A 24,312-nucleotide genomic window follows, 5' to 3' on the forward strand; every position below is an offset into this window, starting at 1 on the left:
GCCGAGCTTCCATCTCACAGAGCATCCCCTACCCATGACCTCCCCTCAGCTCCTTCAGACTAGTGGCAGCAGCAATTAGCAAACACCTGGTGTAACTGCAAGTCTGCTGAGTTTATCATATGAACTACTTCTCAGTGCTATGCTCCTAAGAACAGCTATGTACAATATGGATTATTACTGTGTAATAATCCATCTTGAATGAAAAGCACTGTTGCAGCACAACTTGGTTAGAACTGAACCAGACATCAACCAACTAGAGTGAGACTTAATATTGAATGGGCTCAAGATTTCCTCCTCCTCCTTCATGAATATTCTACTTTGTTGTCCGTGTTTTCCTCTTGAATGGGGATTTTTATGCATTCAACATCTGAACACAATTAAAGGAAACATCAGTAAAATAAATATATGCTTAATTACATACTCTTTATGCTTACAGTCTGCCAGTGTATATGATTCATACCTAACTATACTGTACCTTCTAAAAATTCAGTTTTTCTAGAGCAGCTAAGTTGTTTTAATAATGTTTTTTATAACAGTGTAGTTAACATCCATCCATTGTCTTACACGCTTGAGGTTTCGCGGGGTGCTGGTGCCTATCTCCAGCAGTCAACAGGAGAGAGGCGGGGTCACCCTGGCCTGGGCAGGTTGCCAGTCCATTGCAGCTCAACACAGAGACAGACAGGACAAACAATCATGCATGCACTCAGCCACACCGAAGGAGAACATAGAAGAGACCGGTTAAGCTGACAGTCATGTTTTTGCACTGCGGGAGGCAGCCGGGGTTCCCGGAGAGAACCCACGCATGCACAGGGAGAACATGCAAACTCCACGCAGAAAGACCTTTTTGTTGCAAGGCAAAAGTTCTACCAACTGTGCCACTGTGCAGCCCACAACACGTTTAATGTTAGTAAAAACAAAGAGTTGTGTTATATCTCTGTCTACCAATTTCAAGATGACCTTTCTCTTCTTCCCTTGTAGATGCTCGTATTTACCGAGCTTTCCCTGAATAATTCAGTCCCCATGCAGCCCGAGTTGTGAGTGTGAGAGTAATTATGTTTTAGAGTGGAGCAAAGTGCTAATAGTTATTGTAATCAAAAAACAAATTAGATGTGTAGAGCCTCCCTTCAAGTAATTAATGCTTGCTTTCATGAAGTTGCACACCCTCCATACTTCCCATGTAATAGATTGATGATGGGAGTTCAGGTGTGTGCATCTCTGTGTTTGTGTGGGTGGGCAGGGGATGATAAATTGCAGGCTTCAGGATCTCCATGGATATCGTTTCCATGAACGATCGGACCAGCAAAAAATAAATACCATGCTGACAATTTACTTGATGGACTGTGCAGAATCTAGTTAGGTTCCCACATTATATACCACACCAGACTCCCTCCATTCTTATTCCATGACAAACTTTGTGGGGGATTTCTTTTTTTTTTCAAGATAATGACACCTACCCTGCATGCTTGTTACCTTTATATCCTTCTGGAATTATTATATTCACCACTGACATGCTCAAGTATAGATTTCTATCTGCATGGGTAAATCTTCTGAATCCACTTAATACATTTCTTACTGTCACTGCAAAAACCTAAACCAAGGGCAGACCAATTGAACTACCATGTCTTACTTAGAAATTAAAAGGCTGGCTGTTTTGAAAGAATGAAAACATTTATTAATTATCCATTTTCATAATGACATGAATAATGAAAATACTGATTCACTTCTAAGAAAATACATTACATGTCATGCAACTGTTATAGAACAATAATTAAATCATGTATACTGTATTATAATGCCTTGAAAAGATATTCATATAACTTGAGTCAATATGCATTTTAACATTAAAGTCACATACGTACGTGTATTTTATTCAGATTTTATATGTTAGGGTTTTCATCCATTCATCCATCTATTAACTGTAGCTGCTTCCATGCTGAGTTATAGGGAATCTTAGGGGCCTGAAGGTGATTTGAAAGCGGCATTGGTGCCCAGTACTTCACAACCCGAAGACTCACAGGACAGAGAACCATGCACACACACACACACTCACAAACTTAAATGTAATTTAGAGAGATTAATTAACCCAACAACAATGTCTTTGGACTTTGGGAGGAAGTTGGAGCAATGCATACTAACAAGCACACAAGCCAAATGGAAAAAAACACAGAAAAGTTGTTTACACCGAAATCAAATAAGCTTTCTTGAAAGTCATTAAGCTGAGTTTGAACTGCACATCTGTGGAAATGTATTTCCTCAGGTCAGAGGTCACCATGGTTTGGGTTTCTCCGCTCACAGCTTTATTCCACCACATCCGAGTTGTGTTAAACAACAAAACATACGTTGATTCATAACATTGCAAATGACCCACTTTCTCAGTTTGGATATAAATGTTTTCGTCTCAGTCAGTTAATTCCAGTTCCCTCATCAGGCTGATAAATGGATCAATACCAGAGAGAGAGTCTGGGTGGTTCACAAGTATTCAGTGGCTCCAAGGTCCAGAAGCCATTCAGGGCCAAGTTGTTTGATGATATGCTGGTATTCCAGTCAATTTCTTCACACAGTCTGAAATAAAGCAGAAAATGCAGTCCCTTCACATACCAATCCATGCTTTTAATCTGAGCCAGGTGTTAAACAGGCAGTGCATGTGTGGAGCGGTCTGTTCTATTGAAATGGTTATAATCCGGGCCGGACTCCTATTCCGCTGGGTGAAATGTGCTCCTAAATCTCCCTCATTGTCAGCGTAACTGATGAAATTCAAAGGATCATCGGTGCAGTGTGACAGTAAAAAAAGAGACGAAAAAAAGGAAGAGCTCAGATAATCATTTTTGAAATATTGCAGCTCACCTTTAGTTCCCCTCTATCAGTCACAGTCACGTCAGAAGTGATGGCTTCGGAGAGATGAGACTTTCTCTTCAGAACATCATGATGTGGCACACTGAGAGGATCAATCAGAACCTCATAGGGGACACCTGGATGAGTCCAGGATGAGGGAATCTGGATGCTCCACATCTCAGGCTGGCCAAATGTCCCTGCAGATGGAAAATCACATTTTAACGTATGTTCTAATAAATTGCATTTAATGGTGCTGAACAAATTTGACTGTAAAACTGCAGCTTATTGAAATGTCATATTTCTAAATGACTTTCCCTGCAATGTGTCACGACGTGCAGAGCATTTTGTGCCGTCCTAGATAAAAATGTAACTTTTCTATGCATTCATAAATCTGCTAAAGGTTAATTCATTTTTTCTGACTTACTTCTGAAGCTTCATTTAAAAAATAACAATGCTAAGGGTTTGATTTCTTTGAATGCAGAATGTCTGCGTCTGCCTGGTTGTCATGCAAAAATCAATAGAGTGGTGTTTAGTTGACAAATGGTTCAAAGTGGGATCACAACATGCATCATAAACAGCTGTGCTCTTTTTAAACGTGTATGGATTCATCTTTCAAGAGTTGTTAAACTCACTATCTGGAGAGATCAGTCAATCTTCTCCCTATCGGCCACATTCCTGGCTTGCCAGAGGAGATAACACGGCTCATGTTCTCACGCTTTTGACACCTAATTTATATACTTGATGACTGATTTCGTGTTTGGCTGAGAGGTGTAGAGCAGATCTTTCTCTAGTGTGACAAAGTCAGAGGTTTGTTATTGGCTGCTTTTATTCAGCCTCAAGCTCTTGAGGCTCACTCAGGTGTAAGTTTTATATCTTTTGCTCAAAATGTAAATACTGAAAATAGATTCAAGGCAAGGCAGGTTAACATGTTCTGCATTTGGAAAAGTATTCATGCCTTTATTTTATTTGACATTTTTTTCATAGTACAACCACCTTGAAGCTGCCAATTTAAGCATACAGTCAATACTTTAAAGGTCCAACTTACTGCATTACAGTTGAATGTATTTTAATGAAGATTCCTACTACCTTTGAAAATCTAGACACTGACATTTTAGCCCATTTGTTTGTGCAAAACAATTAAAGCTTGGTCAGATTGAATCAACACTATATTTGAGCATCAATTTTCAGCTTTTACCAGAGTGTCTAAATTGGATTAAAGTCTTTACTTTGACTAGGTCATTCTAACTCACACATATCTCTTGACCTACACCAACAGATTTAAGCTCTGTGTGTTTGCAGTTATCCCCCCTTCAATATCCCAAATTTCAATTATTTTGTAGCCTCCAAGATTTTTCTGTATTTTAGCTCCATCATCCATCTTCCTATGAACTCTAACCAGGTTCTCCATCCTGACTGAAGGATAATGTCGTCACCACCATGTTGTGGATTGTATTTTAAGAGCCATAAGATTAAAGGGCCTGAGTGCAAATGCAGGTCTTTTCAGGGGTTTATGTTGAAGTTTCAAAAACCATTATTCTTTCCATGCATAAAATCCCCCAAAAATACAGCCATGTTTGTGGCTGTAGCATTACAAGATACAGAAAGGCTCTGCAGTAGGAATACTTTTGACAGAAAATGTGTGATACATGCTGTGAGTGATTTGCACTATAAATAGTTGAGGTCAAAGGGGTAAAGGGAGTCATTGTTAATAATACAACAGATTAGAATAGGTGGCTGAATTGCAACTGTTGACACCCACCGATGAATTCTCCTCTTGCACTCCAGAGCCTCACAGTGTGGTCAGTGGATGAGGTAAGCACCACTTGATCACTGGTGACAATCTGTAAGCTGGATCCGAAAAAAAACAACAACATAAAAACATGATAAAACACCAGATGGCAGTTTTCTTACTGAAAACTCAATCATCCACACAAAGTTCAACAACAAGGTCAGATTTTTGCAATACTCTCAGAAAGCGCGAAAACCTGACAAGTCTAGTTAGCATTTAAAGGCAGCGTCACAGGATGCTCATGTTGTCAGCTGAAGACCTTCCCACACACTGTTCCACACTGTGCCCACAGCTGCAGAACAACATTACCCTGCTGCTGCTACTGACACCGTGAACTGGAAATAATTAGCTCAATTTGGAGGAATTAGTTAAAAGTTAGGTGTTAAAAAAACATAACCAGTCACCTGACATGATGATTTTGTAACAAAGATTAGGGCACTCTGTGTATTTTTGGACTTTACATACCTGGTAATTGAGCTGGTGTGGGCACGCCAGAAATGTTCAGCTGAGTGAATTTAAAAAAAAAAAAAAAAAACAACAGGGAGAGACACAAAGTCTGAGAAAAATGTCTCATAAACAATATCTATCCTCACAGTTTCACTGCAGGTCTAATTAAAGTCAAAAGTGAGGGAAGACGGGAAGCCAACCTCTGGGTGACCTTTGCTCTGGGTCAAACGTCTCCATGTTGTAAATATAGATGTAACCCATCCTGTCAGCAGCGTACAGCAGTGTCTTCTCATCAGTGATGTAAAGTCTTGTTATCTTTTGTTGATATTTCGACTATGTGGCACACATGTAATGTCAGACCCAAAACAAAAAGCGTTACATACGAGTCCGTTAATGCAAACTGTAACTGTCATTTAAGTTTTATAAAACAAAGATTAATAGAATAAAAGAGAGTTATTTTCCAACTCAATCTCTTTCAAATTAAAGAAAACATTATGAGTAAGAAGAGAGAAAGATAGGACAGAACTCTGAACCGATCATGGAAAAAAAAAAAAAAGTATGGCAAAAGATCCCTCTCTCTAAAAGGTCACAGCTGAACACATAAAATGAGTTCTGGAACAATTTCTTTTGAAAAGACAAGACAAATAAGAAATTGTTCAGACATAATAATACAGTATTTCACATACAATAAAGATTAAACACAGCCAGTCAGCACAAATGGCAGAAAGCTATCTGAAAATCTACTGGGGTATGGCAAAAAAAATAAATAAATAAATAAAAAAGCAAAGTGTTGCAACAGAGCAAAGTTCAAGAGTTCAATGAACTGAAGCTGCACAAAGAAAAGTGGGTCAAATTTGACCACTGCAATGAAAGACTGAAGAAGTGATTTAAAAGGATAATTGCACACTGACTATCTTTTAGCTAGACTTATATAAAATAGTGACAGTGCAATATATAAAACAGAATTTACTATTGTTCATATAAAGGTTGTATTTAGCTAGATTTAAAATCGAATTAAGCTGTAACAATCCTTACTAAGTCCTGATAAAGATTTTAAATCTAAAAGGTGAGTTTTTTTTTACCCTGGTGGGAAACTAAGCAGCGGCATTAGTTTTAATTTTACATATTTTTGCAATGTTTCTTTCATCTGTGGAATTTCTCATAGCACCATTTTTTTTTTCAGCTTTAGCAACTCTCTGTGCCTCATACTCCACCCATCTCACAAAACCCAGAGAGAATATGAGATGTACAATATTTACCTGCAGGAAAGATATCTACATGTTCTTCTCAACAAAAAATAGTAATTCTAAGCAAAGTGGTCTATAATGTATTTTCTACATCTTTTTTCTGCCATTTGGGAGACAAAACTAAATAAGAAAAAAATGTATACAAAAAAATCAGAAGATAAATTTGAAATGTCTCACAACTTTGAAGCTGCTCACAAGCTTCTGTCCCCTGAGCACATCCCAGAGATTGACCCACCCTTTAAGAAACCAAACGAATAAATAACGCTGTGATGAAATAAACCGTGGAAAGTTGTAAAATGAAGTCATGTATTATTACCGCTCCTTCCAAGGCTAACCTCTGACTCCAGATGTCAGGAGACCAGTAGTTGGAGACGGCGGCACCAATCTTAAGTTTCTTATAAAAGCCATGCTTGGAACACTTGAGTCCAGCCCTATTGTTAAAAAATATATTTCAGAGGTTTAATCCCATTTTATTGTGCAACTTATTCTCTTTATAGCTTCTAAATCACCTTTAGTGTTGTGATCTTCAGCTGAAAGAGGTCCAACAAACCGACAGTTTATAGACCCGGAGTCTGCGTTCCAAACTATGATCTCTCCGTTGTAGCTGCCGGTCGCCAGAAGAGAGGGAGGACACTGCACCACACAAAGGATGTCCTCTGTGTGGCCATTTTTCTGCAGGCAGAGAAAAACCCATCTTTTTAAACAGTTCAGTTTATTCCACAGCTCTGAATTTGACTATTTTTTTCTTATCACAATGAGTCATTCTAACAAAATATGAAAGTGAATTAAAGCTGGGGAGAAGAAGTCTCTTTAAATGGACTGGAAAGTAACTTTTTAATAGCATAAAGTAGCTTGTGGACAGAAAAAAATAAAGTCTGTTTTGTTGGTAATGGTGCAAATGTTATCAAGCACATTTTTTCAGGAGCTAGTATCATATTTCTGCAATAAGTATAGATTTTATAGTTTACTGCGTCTCGAACATTTGACATACTTCATCTATCTTTTGTGGAGAAAACAGGTTTTTTATCTTTTAAGTGTCCAGTTTATGCGTTTAAAAGAAGTGTGCCTTCCCATTTATCTTTGTGAGCAATGAAAACAAGCACAAAGTCAATCAAAAATATTTTCATTTAAGAAATTAATAGAATGAAGCACATCAGTTATAGTCCTCAAAGTTACTATTGAAAAACAGAAACTGCTGTCGTATTGTGCAGATGAAAAGATTGCTGGATGAAAAATATTTCAATTTATCTACAGTCCTGGGCAAAACAAATCATGATGCCATAGCTTGCAGCTTTGTAGAAATCACTCCAAATTGTTTTTTTTGTTTTTTGTTTTTTTTCTGTATGATTTATTAAATCTCTCACCTTGTTGTGGGGAAACTTTGATTCACTATTCTCTACAAAACTGCTTGATATCATGGAGGTTTTTGTTTGTTTTTAGACATTCTGCTGTAGATGTAATGCTGTGTTTGGGGGTCGTTCCCCTATTGATGAGCTGATATCAAGCGAGCTTCAGTGGTCAAAAAGATGGCCTCGCATTTCACACCTGCTTTACATAACAGACAGCACTACGATGTTCGTAACGCATAATAACCTCACAGCCAAGCAGCTCTATTTTGATCGTATCCATCAGTAAAACGACACAAGCTTCTCTGGTTTGTTAAGATTCAACTTTACAAAACTAAATCATAGTGTCATATTGTTTTCAGAGAGAAGAAGCTTCCTCCTTTAACTCTTCCTCCCCACCACTCCAATGACCTTTCTCACTGCAGAAAAACAGGCTTCAAATTGTTCATAAATGGCCTCATAACCCTGCCTGGATTGATCAGAAGGCATAGCTGCTTCTCTAATAGTCATTGCTGATGTCTTTCCATTTAGGCATGGTGTAATATGCTATTACAGAGGTGATCACACTTGATAAAAATTAATAATTAAGTTCATTTGATTGGCATCACTTAGCTGCTATTTTCCCTAAATCCATAGAAAGTAGCAAAGGTGTATTTGCTTTTTTTCCAAACTGGCAGTCATGAAAAATGGCCCTTTTTCTCATTACAGTAAATGCCAAATGTGCTATATATATTCTGTTCAATTGTACGACAACTGGATTAAGGGCTTGCTGGGTTAACACTAAATGATTTGAAACTGGGCTCACAAAACCAAGCAGAAAAACTCACAGTGAGAGTGAGACATGGAGGCTAAAGGGAAGGAGAGTCATACATATAAAACAAACCATTGATCTTCCTCCTGCAAGCCGCTAATGAAAAGTTTCAGTAAGACCCTCTGCAGATAATCAACGGGGTCACTTTGCTTCTCAGTGACGGTAATGCAATATTTCTGAACTGATAATGGGCTTATATGTGGGTGAATCTAGCCACCAGTTTCAATGTAAAAGAGGTCTCTGAAAGTCGCCTCAACCAATGGATCATACAGCATTAGTGAGAATCAGCTCTCCCTCCAGAGAGAGCAGCGGCCTGCAGACAGAGATAACTTAAATGCATTACGGAGGCAAAAGCAGATAGAGGAACCATCGTCTGCTGTCTGACGCTTGAGAAAATTCATTGGGTGGTTCATAAAGCATAACTCATCCAGTATTTGTCAATTCAAATATGGACTTTAGTGTTTTAAATGTATCTCAAAGAAATTACTCAAGAAGAAACAAGACTTTTTGAAGTAAAATTTGCTGCAGATTCTGCTGCTGGTAACATAAGTTATGATGAAATATATTTCTGATTCAACCAAATACGACAAAAAAATCAATTCCTTCAATATTTTGTATTTCCCAGAAATTACAAAACTCTTTTGGTTGTAGTTTTTGGAGGATTTTCTTTTCGCTAGCTTCAGTTTTCCAATTCGAGACCTATATTATTTAAGCTTTCGTGAATTTGATCGACAAAATAAATTAGTATTTCGTAGGAAGAGTTCAAAAACTAAACACACAAAGATGATCATTACGAGTTTTCAACCCTTATTGGACACTGGAGCATCCAGTCATTTTAAAAGAAGCACATTAACTACAAAAAAAAAGTTAATGAAAAAAGTAGAAATCCAAACAAAAGCAATATTTGTGTCCTGAATGAAATGTTTTTACGCAAGTAAAGGGGAGCGACTGTGCAAAGAAGTCATGAATACATAACAAGGAATAAATAATCTTGGACAAAAGAAAACAGTGAAGTGGTGTTGAAAATCTTTCGCTGTTTTTTTTTTATTTATTATTCCTTTCATTGCTGCTCTACAAGAGAGAAAACAAGAAAGGTTTTTCTTCTTAACCTCTCAGAGTTTTTCCCTCTCCAAAATACAATTTTCAGGACATTTTTTTTCAAACACAGTATGCTCTGTGAATCTGTGTCAAAGACTGAACCATAACGCTTTATGTAAATAAAAGTCCTTCAGGTTGAAAGGCAACTGAAGCAATGGAAATGGAGCATTTGGCTTTACCTCTCCTGCACAGTACAATGAGTACACATGAGCTTCTCTGTTATACCTGAGAGCAAATTCTCAATCAGCATCAATGTTTACTGCTTTTTAGAGCTCAAAGTAACAGAAGATGCAAACAGAAGAAACCACTAATTAAACATAATCATCATAATCAAAAATTTATTTAAGGAGAATGGTAAACAAGTAACCAGGGTACTTCAAAAGAGAGAATTAAGAAGCGATTTGGGGATTTTCATAGATGGATTTAATTATATTCACAAACAAGTTAAATACAAATATAATTATGTCTGTAAATATTATAGTAATTCATTTATGAAACATTAAATCTCTTCTTTACCTTATACAAAATGCACAGCACTAAGTTTTTTTCCGAGTTTTTTTTTAATTTGGTATGAAAAACTGTAAGAGCCGACTGGATTATTACTTTGGTCCACATGAACATCAATAATAAAGTTATTATTGAACCAACTTTCTGCTTATATTCACCAAATCATCTTTCCATGAAGGCTGTGGTCTCTGGACGTGATAAAGTTCCTCAGGAGAATCCTGAAAAAAATTCAGATATTCAGTAAAAGCCATTTAGCTTTGTTATCTCCCTGTATGAATAGAAAGGATTAGTAAAATCATTGGGGACAAAACCTGATCTTAAAAAAAAAAAAGAGTTAGATGAAACTGTGCACAGCTTTCTCGGTTGAGTAGTTTCTAATCAAATCCTGCTTGTATTCTGAATAAGTTCAGCTCCCAATAACAATGCAAAAATGCAAATGAAATTAACTAATGGAAGAAGTGTGCAATTGCAAAACTTACTGGAACAAGATTTCAAAATACAAACAGAAATAAGATGCATTGGATTCTCACATTTACTCACTGAATAAATGTCAATCCTCCGGTCTCTTCCGACAGCAACCACATATCTTCAGACAGAAATTGCACAAGCTCAGCATGGAATCAAAGTTATACTGAACAACTGTCAAATATCCCATGATTACTCACGAATTTCCTTGAACTTTAATAAAGGTGCAGTCACACACCTGATGGCATTTACCCTCTGATGGGAAATGAAAAAAATATATATATACTTTCATATATGTCCTTTTCTACAGCGATGAAACAAACTATACCCACCTTTCCTTAATGTCTTTATACAGTGGCCACTGTTGAAGTTCCACACCTTTATGTATCCATTACTTCCTCCTGTGATGAGTCTACAGAAGCAACAGCATATTATAAAACCGATGCATACATATTTTTTTTAATAAAAGGGAAAATATTCCTTATCCATACCTTCTTCCCTTAATGTCAAATGTCATGCAGGTGATGCTGGTCAGGTCTGGTGTTGCAGTAAACTCAAAAACCTGTCGCCCAGTATCGAAATCCCAGACTTTCACCACCTACAACCAAAAACACTATAAAATTCATACATTTTTATTTATCACAGTGCAAGTTTCTGCACCAAAAGAAAGTGTCTTGCTAAAGTACTCATGTGCTTCTCCTTAATCCATTTTTTTTTTTTACATTACAACCACTACATTTTGTGACAGCGAAAAACAAAGTATAGTGCCCTGTGAACTTATTCACCCCGCAAGGCATTTTTTTGTGTGTGTTTTGCTACCTCACAACCTGGAATTAAAATTGATTATTTTATGGTGCACACAATCATCTTGTGTGCTGCCCCCCCACAAGATGCCACCCTGGATGGTTGCCAATGTTATCCATAACAGAAACCGCCACTGCGTCTCCTAGACCCCTTTTGGCAAACTCAAAACGAGCCATTCTGTTTTTGTCTGTAAGTGAATGTTTTTTTTCAGGCCACTTGTCCATAAAGTCCAGTTTTTTGAAGTGTAAGGCTTATTGTGGTCGCATGGAGAAATACTAATGTTTCTAATTTAATGTGGCAAAATGTTAAAGAAGTTAAAGGGAGTATGAATACTTTTGCGGCACTTATTAACTCACAGCCTCCTCGCTGCAGCTCACAACCTGCCGGAACTCCTGGCTGTATCCACAGCACATTACAGCCTCATCATGAGAGACAGAGATGCGACTGTGAGGTTCTGGCCTGACGGGGCAAAGACGAGATAAAATCAATGAGAGTGGTATTAAAATCAGGGAGCAGCAGACACTATCAAATATAAATGTGTCATCCCCTTTAGATCAATTCATCCAAGGAACATTTTCAATGTGCTTTAAAGTACACTGGTATCTAAAAATAGAAGAGAACTTAGTGTAAAGGTAAAACAACCAACCTCAGCATCAAAGGGAGAACGGCTATGCAGTCTGCTGCGACGTACAGGGATTTCATGGCAGCGGAATAGGAGAATGCAGATACATCGCCATGAATCCCGCTGGCTGTGGGGTCGGCTGTGAACAGGCAACACTGATCTTCAATGTACCAAATCTGGCGTGAGAGCACAGCGAGATTTAAAAATGTACAAATGTGACGAAGGCTACAACTAAATTTAAAACCAGTAAAAAATTTCAATGTATTTAGGAGAAATTTTAAGTCAGAAGTAGTGAAGCAGAGGGAATAATACATTACCATTTTTTTTTTTTTTTACAAATAATAATCTGCAAATATCTGTGTGAATTTGTACTTAGCCCCCTTTAGTCCAAATAAAATCCAATGCAAGCAATTGTCTTCAGAGGTTGCCTAATTACTCAGCAGATCCCCTGTGTGTAATTTAATCTCACTCTAAACACGCCTGTTCTGTTCCGTGGAGACCTCAGACATTTGTTAGAGATAATCAATAAACAAACATAATCACAATGAAACCGGGTGGTTGCCCAGTGACGTGTGAATGTTTTTTTTGTTTGTTTTTTTCCCAAGTGGCTACAAGGTCACTATGAAATCTAATGAAGCTTTAGATATTTTGCACAAGAGAATGGACAAAAATGGCAAGCACTGTAAAGAGACATGGCTTATAAAACTTGAAGCAAAATGTGTTTCTACAAGGAATTGACTCAGAGGAGCTGAATACCAATGCAAGTCACAGTTTCAGAGTTTTTATTTGTGAAGAAAAATTGAAAAGAGAATTTTGCTCCACTTCACAGTTATATGATGCTTTCTTTTGGTCTCTCATTTATAATCCATTGACGTCTGTAGAGCATTCGTGTTACAAAATATACAAAAGTTAAGTGTTAAAAACATTTGCAAGGTGCACTTGTTTTTATTTTATTTTTTAATATATTTTATTTTTATTTTATTTAATTTGTTAATATTTAGGTAATAATTAATATTTTCATATTTCTGCATGTATTTTTAAAAATACATTTTATATCAGATATGGTTATATTTGTAATTGTCAAATAGCATTTGACACATTGACACTTTTTCCTTGGGGATCAATACACTATATTTTGATTCTGTATTTTAAATGTAGAACTTAAAGATGAAAAAGGTAAAATGCATGATTATTTTAGGGGAAAAAACAAGTGTAGTTAAATATGTAGAGTGTTTTACAACTTCTGGGTTATTTTCAGCAATGTCTGTATGTAAATCTTAAAAATGTGTTCCACATTTCAAATTTTAATTAAAATATTAATGAAAAAAGTCATGAATCACCTTCACAGTGTTGTCCATTGAGATAGAAAAGATCCGACCGTCCTCTGATGAGATGCAGAGGGAGAAAATGGGAGCAGAGTGGCCTTTTAAAATACCAGTGGGTTTTCTAAGGAGAAATTAACTGAATCAGGAGGAGGAGGTGTAAATTTAATTTTAATGATGCTTGTCTGAAAAACGGCCATCTGAATTCAGGTTCCTCACTCTGAGAAATGTGGGTTCCACAGGCGTATGAGTCTGTCCAGGCCTCCGGTCACCAGCAAACTGTGCTTCTGACAAAGGTCAAAAGCCTTCACACCTTTGTAGATAGAAAAAATGGTCTGATCCCCAGATGCGCGGACATGTGGAGTCCAGCTTAGTTGGATCTTCCTGTTTTTACCCTCGTAGCACACTTCTCTGATCTCCCTAAGCTTCTGTGCAGAATCTGTTGAAGGCAGCATACAGCCTGGAGAAGAGAGAGGAAAAAAGGAAAGGCATCACAATACAAGAACTAGCATCAATCAAAGTGTGCTTCTGGAGCGAGGATAATTCATTATCAGAATAAATGACCAAGCTTGCCAGTGAACATGCCCACATACAAGGTGATCACACTCTCACATAAACAGACAGACTGGCATTGATTAGTGAATTTGTGATAGATGAGCAATCATGAGTCATCCCTCACAGATCTCCAAGCAGACTGACCAGTGTCCTGCACTACGTTTAATTACAGAGGACAAAGTAAATATGCAACATTAAGTGTTCAATAAGTTACTATTCTAGGTTAATTTCTATTGTGAGAAGAAAGGCAGTCAGAAATAAGAATAAAAAGGCCATACCGACAACAAGAGAAGAGGCATCTTCATTTGATGATGAGACAACAGCTTGAAAATTGTGAAAATATTTGACCTATAAGAAGAGATAAGTGTTTGTATTTCAGAATTATCACAGCAAAAATCATTCTTCTTTTTATTTTTCTTGGCAACTGTCAAACATGGAAACTTTCCTTCAGAGAGAATTAACAGGACTGTGTGGGAAAAAAATGAGAATAAACCTGGAACTTAAAATACTTACAATTGGACTTTTGTAACTTCTGTTGCTGTTTTCCTGTCGATTTATGCATTTGTTTGACATGTCATTAATTTGTATGCTTATTTTTTTTATTTCTGCAGGTCTTACATGCTGGTATTAGTTGTCATTATTTAAATTTGGAGAATGTCAAGAAACAAACAATTAACAAGAAAGGCATTTGTGTCTGCCTACATTCGGCGAGACTTAAACGGTCAACAGGAATTTTACATTTTAAATTTAGGCAAAAATGTGTTATATATTGACAATATTGACTAAAATGACTAAATATTACTGATTATACAACCAGATTTCATGTAAGTAAACATGAGCGTACTTGTTTGTTACATAGCAGGTAAAGAAACTATTAGACTCCCTTGTATCCAAAAAGTTTTGATCTACAAAAGGGAATATCTCATTGTTTATTAACTATGTGATTTAGTGGACAAACCACACTGATGAAATTGAAACGGGTGTCTGAATGACCTTTAAGCATTTGGGTAATTTGTACGGGTGTGTGTGTAGGTGGATGCATGTGCGTGTGCATGAGCGTGTCACCTGGAGGTGCAACCTTGTTAGAATGGTGAAATTGGCAGAAACCTCGCAACACAGTGGCCAAGAGCAACAAAGGGAAGGTAGCAGCTCTAAGCCCCCTGACAGATTAGCTATATGCAAGACAGAGAGGTAGGGCAGCAGTGAAGCACATTATCAGCAGTCCCAGGGCCAAAGAGGAGAGATGCAGGGCAACAAAGCCCTGATCCAGCCCCTCTGCCACATTCCCTATTGCAAGCCAAGCTCAGAAGTGACCATGGCAGCCACCAAACCTAGGGAAAGACTGTCCAATACTCCGGAGAGGAACACCTGACCACCTGGCCGGAACGCAGAGGAACCAAAACAGGAGGGATATGGTGCCATCCCATCCAACCAGAGCGCCCCAGGGAGGCCCAACAAAGCATTACACAAATCCTCCAACCTCTTCCCAACACTACACCGTCTTCCACCCCAGCCATGTCCCCACACATGGTTGGGCCGGCAGCTACACCAAGTTTCTCAGCGCACTGAAATCATTCAACTCAAAACATTCTTTAGTTTTTAATTTGTTGCAACAAATCATCTCCAGCAATAACCTTTTTTTGTTTTACTTGGAGCTGCATAATGCAGCACTGCTGTCTCACAGTAAGAAGGCCCTTGGTCTGATCCATCCTGAATAAGTGTTTGGACACATGGCTCTGTCCCGAGTGCCTCTGTACTCTGTGACAGAATAGCAATCCGTGAACGGTTTATCCTGCCTCTCGACCATTGACTAGAAATAGGCGCATATACTGAACAAACAAGGATTAGGGGGATATAGAAAATAGGTGGACGGATTTTTGACTCGGCTTAAGACTCAATACAGGCTGAAAATAAAATGGAAAACAAAGTGAGTTAATTTTAAGGTGAAAGAAGGACTCCAAAGGTGAGAGAATTTCATTAAAGAAAAAGTCCAAAACACAAGAAGGCTAGACATTGCAAAATATTATTTTTAATATGATTTGATTTTTTTTTAATCAAGTTTAAAGACACATAAGGGCCCAACTGAACTGAATCACTGCATCATTGGTAGCTTGGTCAGGACTAGTCTCTATAATGTATGCAAATGAAACAAAGACTTGCCTCTCAAGCATGGCTGAATAATATGATCAAAAACTAATTTTTTAGTTATTCAATTCAAAAAGGCATTTTATGCACAGCATGTGTTGAATTCGAACTGGAAGTCGACGACAAATATAATTCTTCCCTGGGCCTCCTACAATTTCAGGATGGCTCTGCCCAGAGAGACCAGACACTAACTTTGTTGTAAAAATATTTAAAGCAAAAATGTTTAAAACCTTTTTTCTCTGGAGACTTTTGACTGATTCTTAGAGCAAAAGCAAAAATGTTGTATCTCTTGAAAAGGATTACAAAAAGAACAAAAAAAACCCTGCACTTTGCTTTAAAATGTCAATAAATTTGGAAAGGCTCAAATTTAACATTAACTTGAAACAATCAAGAAAAGCAGACAAAAAAAGAAAACAAACATAGCCTTACCTGTGTCACCCAGTCATGATGAACCTTCCATCTGACAAATGTCACGTTTTTGGAAAGCACAGCATTTTTAAAGGCAATATTAGGCACATTTTCAGCCTTTGGTAATCTGTTCCACAACCTGTGAAAGGAGAAGTTCCATCATTCATTCAAGTTTGAAACTGATCATCTGACAGACTTGATGTCGCACACCACATAACGTGTTTGATTGGTGAGACCTGCAGCGAGGCACAGGTATAATTTTCCATCACATACTGTGTTTGTGTGGACGTGGCAACATAACCATCGGCTCTACTTTTTTATCATAAGGTCTCCCACTAATCCACTGTATAGCCTCAAAATAATTTCTTAGCTGTGAAAGACATGGCATGAGTCAAGCGAATGAGTCTACTTTTGATGGCTCAGTTCACCTTTTAACAGATCCTCAAAACATTTAGGGAAAAACTGCAATTGGGATGAATTAGCAGCTAGTTTATATCAACTCATGTCTAGGGGTTCAAAGACATTCAGATCAGCTTTTTATTTTAATAGCAGCTATATAATAATTTACTGATAATTCTTGTACCAAAGATTGTTGCTTCTTGAGAATACATCACATGTCAAATATAAAAACCGCAGGTGAAAGTATTTCTTTTTGGCAGATTTTATGTTCAGACTGATTTTAGATCTAAGTGTTTGGTATAAGGTTCTTTCTTTATTTGCATATTTCCTAATTATCATGCTGTGTGATTTCAATTACCCTGATGCTTTTCAACTGTCCTAAGGCTCTGACACACAGGAGATTCTGCTTTCACACCTTCAAAAACGTTATTTTAAAATTATTTTTAAGTTGTCCCTTGTCTGTTATCATATTTATCATTTAAGCTTTCTTTTCTTTGTTTCAGTTCAACGATATCTATGATGTTTTAATGGTCATTTCTTAATGACCTTTTAATTAGCATCACAATTATAGCAATAATAAAAAATAATGGATACTGACCATTGATAAAAGTGCCTATTTAAGACAATACTATTAATTATTTTTTTATGTAGCTGTATCAATTCATTAACACAAAGATTTCTTTTTTAATTGTGGTTTTTCATTATCCTCTTTTGATTTTGATGTAGAAGTTTGCATGAAAGGACCCTCTGAGTGTCGTTGCCCCCAGCTGTGAAAGGTCACTTTGCCTAAGAATAATCAAACTCAATATAAATGGAAATTAATGCGCCGCTTATGTCTTTTACAGTTCTGATTACGGAATAAAAATGTGTAATGGTGCTAAATGAATATTAATAAGGTATTAGATCCTCATAGAAGCAACATTACCTGAGGGTGTCCTCGGCAGGGAACAGCAAGATGATGGTAACACATCCCTGAAACACAGACACATTAGTGGCCTCCTGCAAAGAGCTTACATTTTTGCAGAAGTCGACAGTGTTACAAAAATATGTAGTGATGTAAAAGAAACCCTACTTTAAAATGTTTTAACAGTGCAACCTAAGGTGCAAAAACTTGGAATTATGTACAAAATCTGGAATGATTAACTATTAAAATATGGAAATAAATAACCTACCTACAAATGAGCAAATTAAGGCGTAGAAACAAATAATTTCTCACTGTGTTTTGTCACTCTTGACTTATGTATTGAAGAATAGCTACTTCAAGAGATTAGAAAAACTGTATATTAAGTTGCCCTCCAAATGGCACAACAGGCTCAGAAGACAGAAGGACAGACATTAGGACAAAATCGGTGCATCCGAGACGTCTCCCTTTACCAACAAAACTTGTACTCAAGTGAAAAGATAATAATACTCCTCAACTAAAAGTATGACGTTATTGAAGTAAAACTATTCCTACAAGTATGGCTTGTGACGTCACACCTCTGCATATTGGTTATGTAATGTAATTTGATTAGCACTTACCTCCATGTCTCCATATAGAAAACAACATTTATCAGAGCCGATGTAGCTGCACAGCAAACAAACAAAATAAAAATACACATCAGGTAAAGAACTCTGGAAGAATTTTTAAGATCTTCTTGTGCAGCTCACCTGTAGCTTAAAGTTAAAGGTATAGTTTCCAGGCCGCTGATCTGGCAGTAAGGCTCTAAAGTGTAAAGTTCATAAAACTGAATCTCTCCGTCCCTGAAAAATAAAGTGCTCAAGCAGATTAAATCTAAATCCAACCTCTCAATAATGAAAAAACATCAGTGAGGTCAATAAAAAGTTCTCACCCTGTTCCGATCATCAGCTTGTTGTACTCTGACATCATAGTGAAATCAGTTACCCACTTCGAACTTTTTTTGCCAGATCCCTGACTCTACAAATAGGACCAATTAAAATGTCTTTAACAGAACTGAGAACAGAGTTTAATTTAAATCACATTACAATATATCTGTACTGTTCTCAACCACTAATTTAAAGGCTTTGGACCTGACCTGTTCAGTAGTAAGTGAAACATTGATTAACATATTTGATTTGTATTTGCTTCATGATTTTAATTATGACATTTTGTCCAAATGTAATGTTTACTGCTTGTTTCATAATTGATGACTTATGTTTTTATGAGGCATTGCACCTTGAACTGTCTTGTTGCTGAAATGTGTCATACAAATAAACTTGAATTGACTTAATTTTATTAACTTCAGTGTCAGAGTAGACAATAAATCACTAACCATATTTGAATATCTTTAAAGACATTGGTCATCTGAATAATCTCTGTTTTTGTTTTATGAGATGTTGTTTTTCTTCCTACTACTTTAGGTGTTTTAAGAATAGATTTTCGTAAAACAAAAAAAATCCTAAAAGCTAATACCTACAAACATGTGCTTGTTCCTCCGAGGTTTAACGTCAGGACTCCACTGACAAACTAATCCATCTTCTCTCACTGTTAACACGCCGCCATCGTGGGTGGAGTGGATGTTGACTACAGGAATGCCATGTCCGCCATCGTTCATGAGGGCTGGTAAATGAAAGGCCACCTGCTTCCTGCGTCTCACAGTTTCCATCTTTGCTTCGTACTGCTGGAGCAGATAGGTGGAGAACTCCATCTGCATCACACATCACATCCCTTCCTTTGTGAAAAGTGTCCAAACATGTGGAGATTTACTGATTTACATCTTTAATGATGTATCCACTACTTCATGTGTGCAAACAACTACAAAGACTGTTATATACAGTGATCTTGACACCACAGAGGCAGCGATATCCCAAGCTACTGTGCTGATGTCTGTTCCAGTTACATTTGATCAATAAACACCAGCTCAAATAGTATTGCCATTTTTTTCTACAGATTTCATACTATGCTCTTTTACACTCAAACAGAACTTGAATGTGACTCACCCAGGAAATCATTCCTTGATCAGAGTAATCAATCTTTTTAAACAAACTATATATCTCTTCATTGCTCTGTGCGATACAAAAAAAAAGAAAACAAGATAATTAACTTTTTTTCTAAATTTACATTGCCTTGATACAACCACAAACTGAAAAATATTTGATTGGAATTGTATGAGATGGACCAACACAAACTGGAAATGAAAAAAAAAAAAAAAAAAAAGAAGAAGACAAATCACAAATTAAATTTGAAAAGTTTGATGTGAATTTGTATTTGGCCTCATTTGGAGGTGTGTTTTCATGAAATGTTTACCCATGGAGACACATTTTGTTTGTATTCCTTTCTTTTAAAATACCTCAGGCTCAGTAAAATTAAACAAAGAGCATCTGAACAGCATTTTTTTTTGTCAAGCTGTTTGCTCAGGATAATTATCTTACTGCAAGATGAACCTCTCCAGCTGCCTCAAATATTTTGTTATCTCTAATATGTTTTCTTCTAATATAACAAAATATTTAGCTACATTGATCTTCCCATCAACTCTCATATTATCCCTGACTGTTTAAGAAAATCATAATCTTGATTGTGCTCGAAAATTATATGCTACTTTGTGTTGATGTTTCACGTAAAAAAAAAGAAAAAGAATCAATGGAAATAATGTTTGTTTTAATAAAACAAAATGTGAAAATAATACTAATAATTAAATCACCTTCCAGGCTGTATGCCAATACTTGTGAGATTATGGTCAAATGACATAAAAACAGTTATTGTCTTACCATGTCAGAAACATCCAAGCACTTTTTCAGTAAATGTCCAAAATTCTTTGCATCGGCGCACCCTGCCCCACCCACGTCACATTCCTGTGTAAGGAAATTATAATGTGATGTGATCATTTTCATATGGGTAAAATTTGAAAGGAACAATTTTCAAAGTACCTCAAAGGACAATTTCAGCTCCTGGAGTTCGTCTAACGATATCTTTTCATTGATCTTGAGATAAAAGGAGAAACGGAAGTTACAGCATTAATCACAATTATAGAGATAACTTCATGAAACACTTTGGCCACTTGAAGGATTTTAGTTGAATATTTATTTTGGGTCCACACAGACCCACTCACCAGGCAGTTCATAAAGTCACAGCGCTAAAAGGAGTAATTAATGACTGAATTTGATCATTAGTAATCAGCAGATATGGACAGGGTTTCACCTTTGCATATCAGTGACCCTAACGAGCGCGTCAGAGCCCTCAGCCAGACAACAGGCCGCGCTCTCCGAGTTAACAACTCTTCTAAGTTTTTCAGCTGTTTCCTAGCAACTGGTCCTTCATCTTGGAAGCTGTTTGATCTACCATTAATAAATAACAGGGATAAACAGCTTAATTCCTCAAGGATGTAACTAGAGCTGAAGTCTCCCCACGGTTTTCCCTGAATTTGTAAGATAACTGTTTAATCACTCAAAGTGATGAAAAAATGGTGAGAGCAATCGCATATTCCTGACTGCTTTCCAAATCCCTTCATAGGAGATGCATAACTTTGAACTCCTGAGCCTGCTTCTCTTAATCTGTTATGGCACATTGCTTGCTACATTAAGCAGGAGAGTGTGACTGACATCTGCAATGGAAACCCAGAAACTTGAGCCATGCATTGGCAGCCCAGCCTCCTGCATCACTTTATCGTTCCTGTCAGCTCAGAAGCTCAAATTTGAATTTTCTGGGAAACCTTTTATATGGTTGGCTCAACTATAGCTTGAAGTGCTTTGGGGCTCTGGGAAGACTGCCCTGTCTGATGCACTGTGTGCAAACTGGTCATGAACTTTATTCATGTAAATTAGTAAAGCATTATATCGTTTTCTGATAGCTGAGACCGAGCTGGGAAGCAGAAGCGCTGCAGCATACTAGTGACATCTTCTGGCTAAAAGCCGCAGCTCCTCACACATGGTCCATGTAAGGACAGAGTAACAGTGCTACTAAATAAGCACAAGATTTTTGAGACAGAGATACTTGTTTCAGAACTGTACCTCAAAGTGATGAGTTGAAGATGCACAGTGCTGCAGTTGTCTCCTGATTTCAGATTCTTCCATCGAGTGTCTTCTATCGTTGTGTTTCAGCAGCTCTCGCTCCAGCCATGCTGGTGTTTCCCTTATCCTGATCCTCTGCTTCGTACTTCCCAGTTCAGAGAAGACGCTGTTGGATTTCACATTATAATCAGATGTTTGTTTGCGTGTTTTGACAAACTTGCTATGGCTCTTACCTAAAGAAGGTGAAAGAAGTTCATGAAACAGTTCGTGTTGATTCAAACTCTTTTAGGGATATGGAGTCTCATTGTGTTTAACAGTAGAAATATACGGCCAGAGTGCGAATACCCCTTGAACCATTTCATAATTTGTCATGTCACAGCCAGAAAGATCTGTGTTTTCATTGAGGTTTTTGTGCTCAACCAACACAAAGAAGAGGATGTGAGGTAAAAAGGCAAAGGACATACAATTTCCAAAGCTTGTTTTGGAAATAAATCCCTTAACATAAATAAACACCAGGGATAAACAATATACCAAGTACGGAACAATAACAATAACACAAAAATCAAAGTTCCACAGATCACGACAGGGTTAGGCTACAAAACAACATACCAAGGTTTGTACATCTCACAGAGCACTGTTCAATTTATTATCTCTGAATATAAAACACAGGCCACCACAGCAAACTGACACTGTCACACGGTCCACCTAAACTAACAGAGAGCCTTAATCAGAGGGGCAACCGAGAGCCTCTCATCATCAAAATCTCATAAAAATGCATCTACCTATGTAGTAGCATAACAAAATGTGAAAAAGATCAAGGGGTAGGAATACCTTTGCAACACATTGCAAAAGTATTCTCCAGAGATCAAATTTCCTGCGACTCTGCATATTGCTTTAAGAACCATGACAACAGAAAACATTTCTTTAGATTTAAACAGAAGTAGAAAAAAAAGGTCCGAACTTTTTCTCTCAACTAAACAATTAAAAAACATCCAATCAAATATTAGTTTTCATTTTTTTTTTTCACACATGATAGTCTATATCATGAGAGTAAGGAATACCTCGTCATATGTATGCTTTCCAATCTTCCTAAAGCTGATGAAGGGCGGGCGGTTTTCTCCAGTTGCATTCTTGCCAAAAATCTTTAGCGATGTTGTGATCTAACAATTAAGGGACAGAAAATTTCTTTAGTCTGTCCACCAAACAGCCATTAGGCAAAAACATTCCACATTTGTCTACCTGACACAGGATCTAGTATTACACCTGAACAAAGCAGGTGGTAGATGGTAACCAAGAAACCAAGTGACAACTGAAACCACAAAACTGAAAGCATTGCCCCTTTACATACAGAGAAAGAGACAACTATCATCAAACTCAGGGCACACTGAACAACTGAAAGTGAGAATGTTTTTTTATATTTTACTTATTTATGCTTTCTTACAACACAGTGGTTTAATTTTAAAACATTATAAGCATGCCTTGTATAGTATCAAGAAATAATTTTTCATCCAATGAGAAACTGTCGCACTGTTGCACATACAAAAACTATATGAAATTAAAGTATTGTATTATTTCCTGTTCATTTATTGAGAAAGACAACAAAATGAAAAGAAATAGAAAAACTAAAAAGATATGTAGGTCATTATTTCATAACATGATGTAGAGAAAAGCTACTTTTTGCTGGTCTCACCAAGAAAATCAATCTCAACTGAGGCTGGAATGTAATAAATGTGAAAACATTTAAGCAATATTCATTCTGTTCATTCAGTTAACATAAAGAATCACTTTATAAAATTCACAGAAATAACCAATTTACTAACAAGGTTCAGAAAGGTCTGAGCCAATTCAATAGTCAATCTGGTGATTGGTGATATTTCTGATTTTCTGAACATGTTTTTACTTAAAGCAACTCACACAGCTTTGTGATGTGCAAATTCAAGAAAGAAATACAAATATAAGAAAACCAACCTTTTACAATTAACAACTTGCTAAACTACTTGCAGTGTCAAGGAAAGAAAATTATGCAAGCCTTCATCGGGTAACAACAGGTGCAGGATAGTTGACTCTCTTTCCGTTAAACGTGTCATAGGTTGATTTGTCCCCCCTACTGAATGCGGACATGTCTTTGAATAACTATTGAGACTGCAATGCAAATCAGAGAGCAGCATAAAAGAACTACAACTGGTGTTCATATTCATGTTAAAAAGTTTTAGAAAAAAAACACTACTTATACCATGGCAGATAACTCTATAAAATGTGCTGCTGTTCTGGAATATATTTTGCCAAAAGTTCAGGTTTCCACTTTAGCAGCAACCAGTAATTGGCTGTCATTTCAGAGTCAGTAGGAAGAGTTGCCTGTTGCGCATAGATGCGAGCTTTTCATCTTGTTATTTTGTTGTCATTATGTTCTGTCAAAAAAGCAGTGCAGAAAACAAAAGAAAATTAGCTAATTAGAGAAATGGGATGTTGGTTTTGAGTGTCTGCTTTTTCATCTTTACTCAGTTTCTACTACGTGATCAATGCTCACAAAACCATGTATGATGTATGATGTATGTTGCAATGATTCTT

The 24,312-nt window shown here is 37.0% G+C and overlaps 1 protein-coding gene across 1 annotated transcript; it reads right to left on the bottom strand.

The window, feature by feature from the left end:
• Positions 1-1,687: 1,687 nt before the first annotated feature.
• On the bottom strand, positions 1,688-22,964 carry wdr95 (WD40 repeat domain 95). The gene is made up of 29 exons (XM_015022343.1): positions 22,806-22,964; positions 21,745-21,910; positions 20,665-20,718; positions 20,506-20,589; positions 19,738-19,803; positions 19,215-19,445; positions 18,630-18,715; positions 18,448-18,540; positions 18,319-18,364; positions 17,723-17,769; positions 16,420-16,537; positions 14,124-14,193; positions 13,510-13,750; positions 13,309-13,414; positions 11,993-12,144; positions 11,703-11,805; positions 11,034-11,140; positions 10,875-10,954; positions 10,743-10,797; positions 10,618-10,663; positions 10,236-10,295; positions 6,825-6,987; positions 6,651-6,746; positions 6,493-6,551; positions 5,269-5,401; positions 5,087-5,126; positions 4,592-4,680; positions 2,845-3,029; positions 1,688-2,562 (listed from the first exon to the last, which is right to left on the bottom strand). Exons 1-29 carry the CDS (start codon positions 22,871-22,873, stop codon positions 2,554-2,556), a joined length of 2,853 nt encoding a protein of 950 aa, XP_014877829.1. The 5' UTR covers positions 22,874-22,964; the 3' UTR covers positions 1,688-2,553.
• Between the last annotated feature and the right edge of the window lie 1,348 nt (positions 22,965-24,312).

The sequence above is a fragment of the Poecilia latipinna genome, unplaced genomic scaffold (genome assembly GCF_001443285.1).
Source record: "Poecilia latipinna isolate Pla-1442-1.1 unplaced genomic scaffold, P_latipinna-1.0 Scaffold2989, whole genome shotgun sequence".
In the NCBI taxonomy this organism is placed as follows: Eukaryota; Metazoa; Chordata; class Actinopteri; order Cyprinodontiformes; family Poeciliidae; genus Poecilia; species Poecilia latipinna.

What these genes read in the sequence shown, in the direction of transcription:
- wdr95 (XM_015022343.1), bottom strand. Translation starts at nt 22,873, where the DNA reads ATGCAACTGGAGAAAACCGCCCGCCCTTCATCAGCTTTAGGAAGATTG. An exon ending in ATCATGACTGGGTGACACAG is followed by an intron (nt 14,194 to 16,419) that starts GTAAGGCTATGT and finishes CTCTTCTTATAG; the next exon opens with GTCAAATATTTTCACAATTT. An exon ending in CTTCATGGAAAGATGATTTG is followed by an intron (nt 6,988 to 10,235) that starts GTGAATATAAGC and finishes CTCTGCCTGCAG; the next exon opens with AAAAATGGCCACACAGAGGA.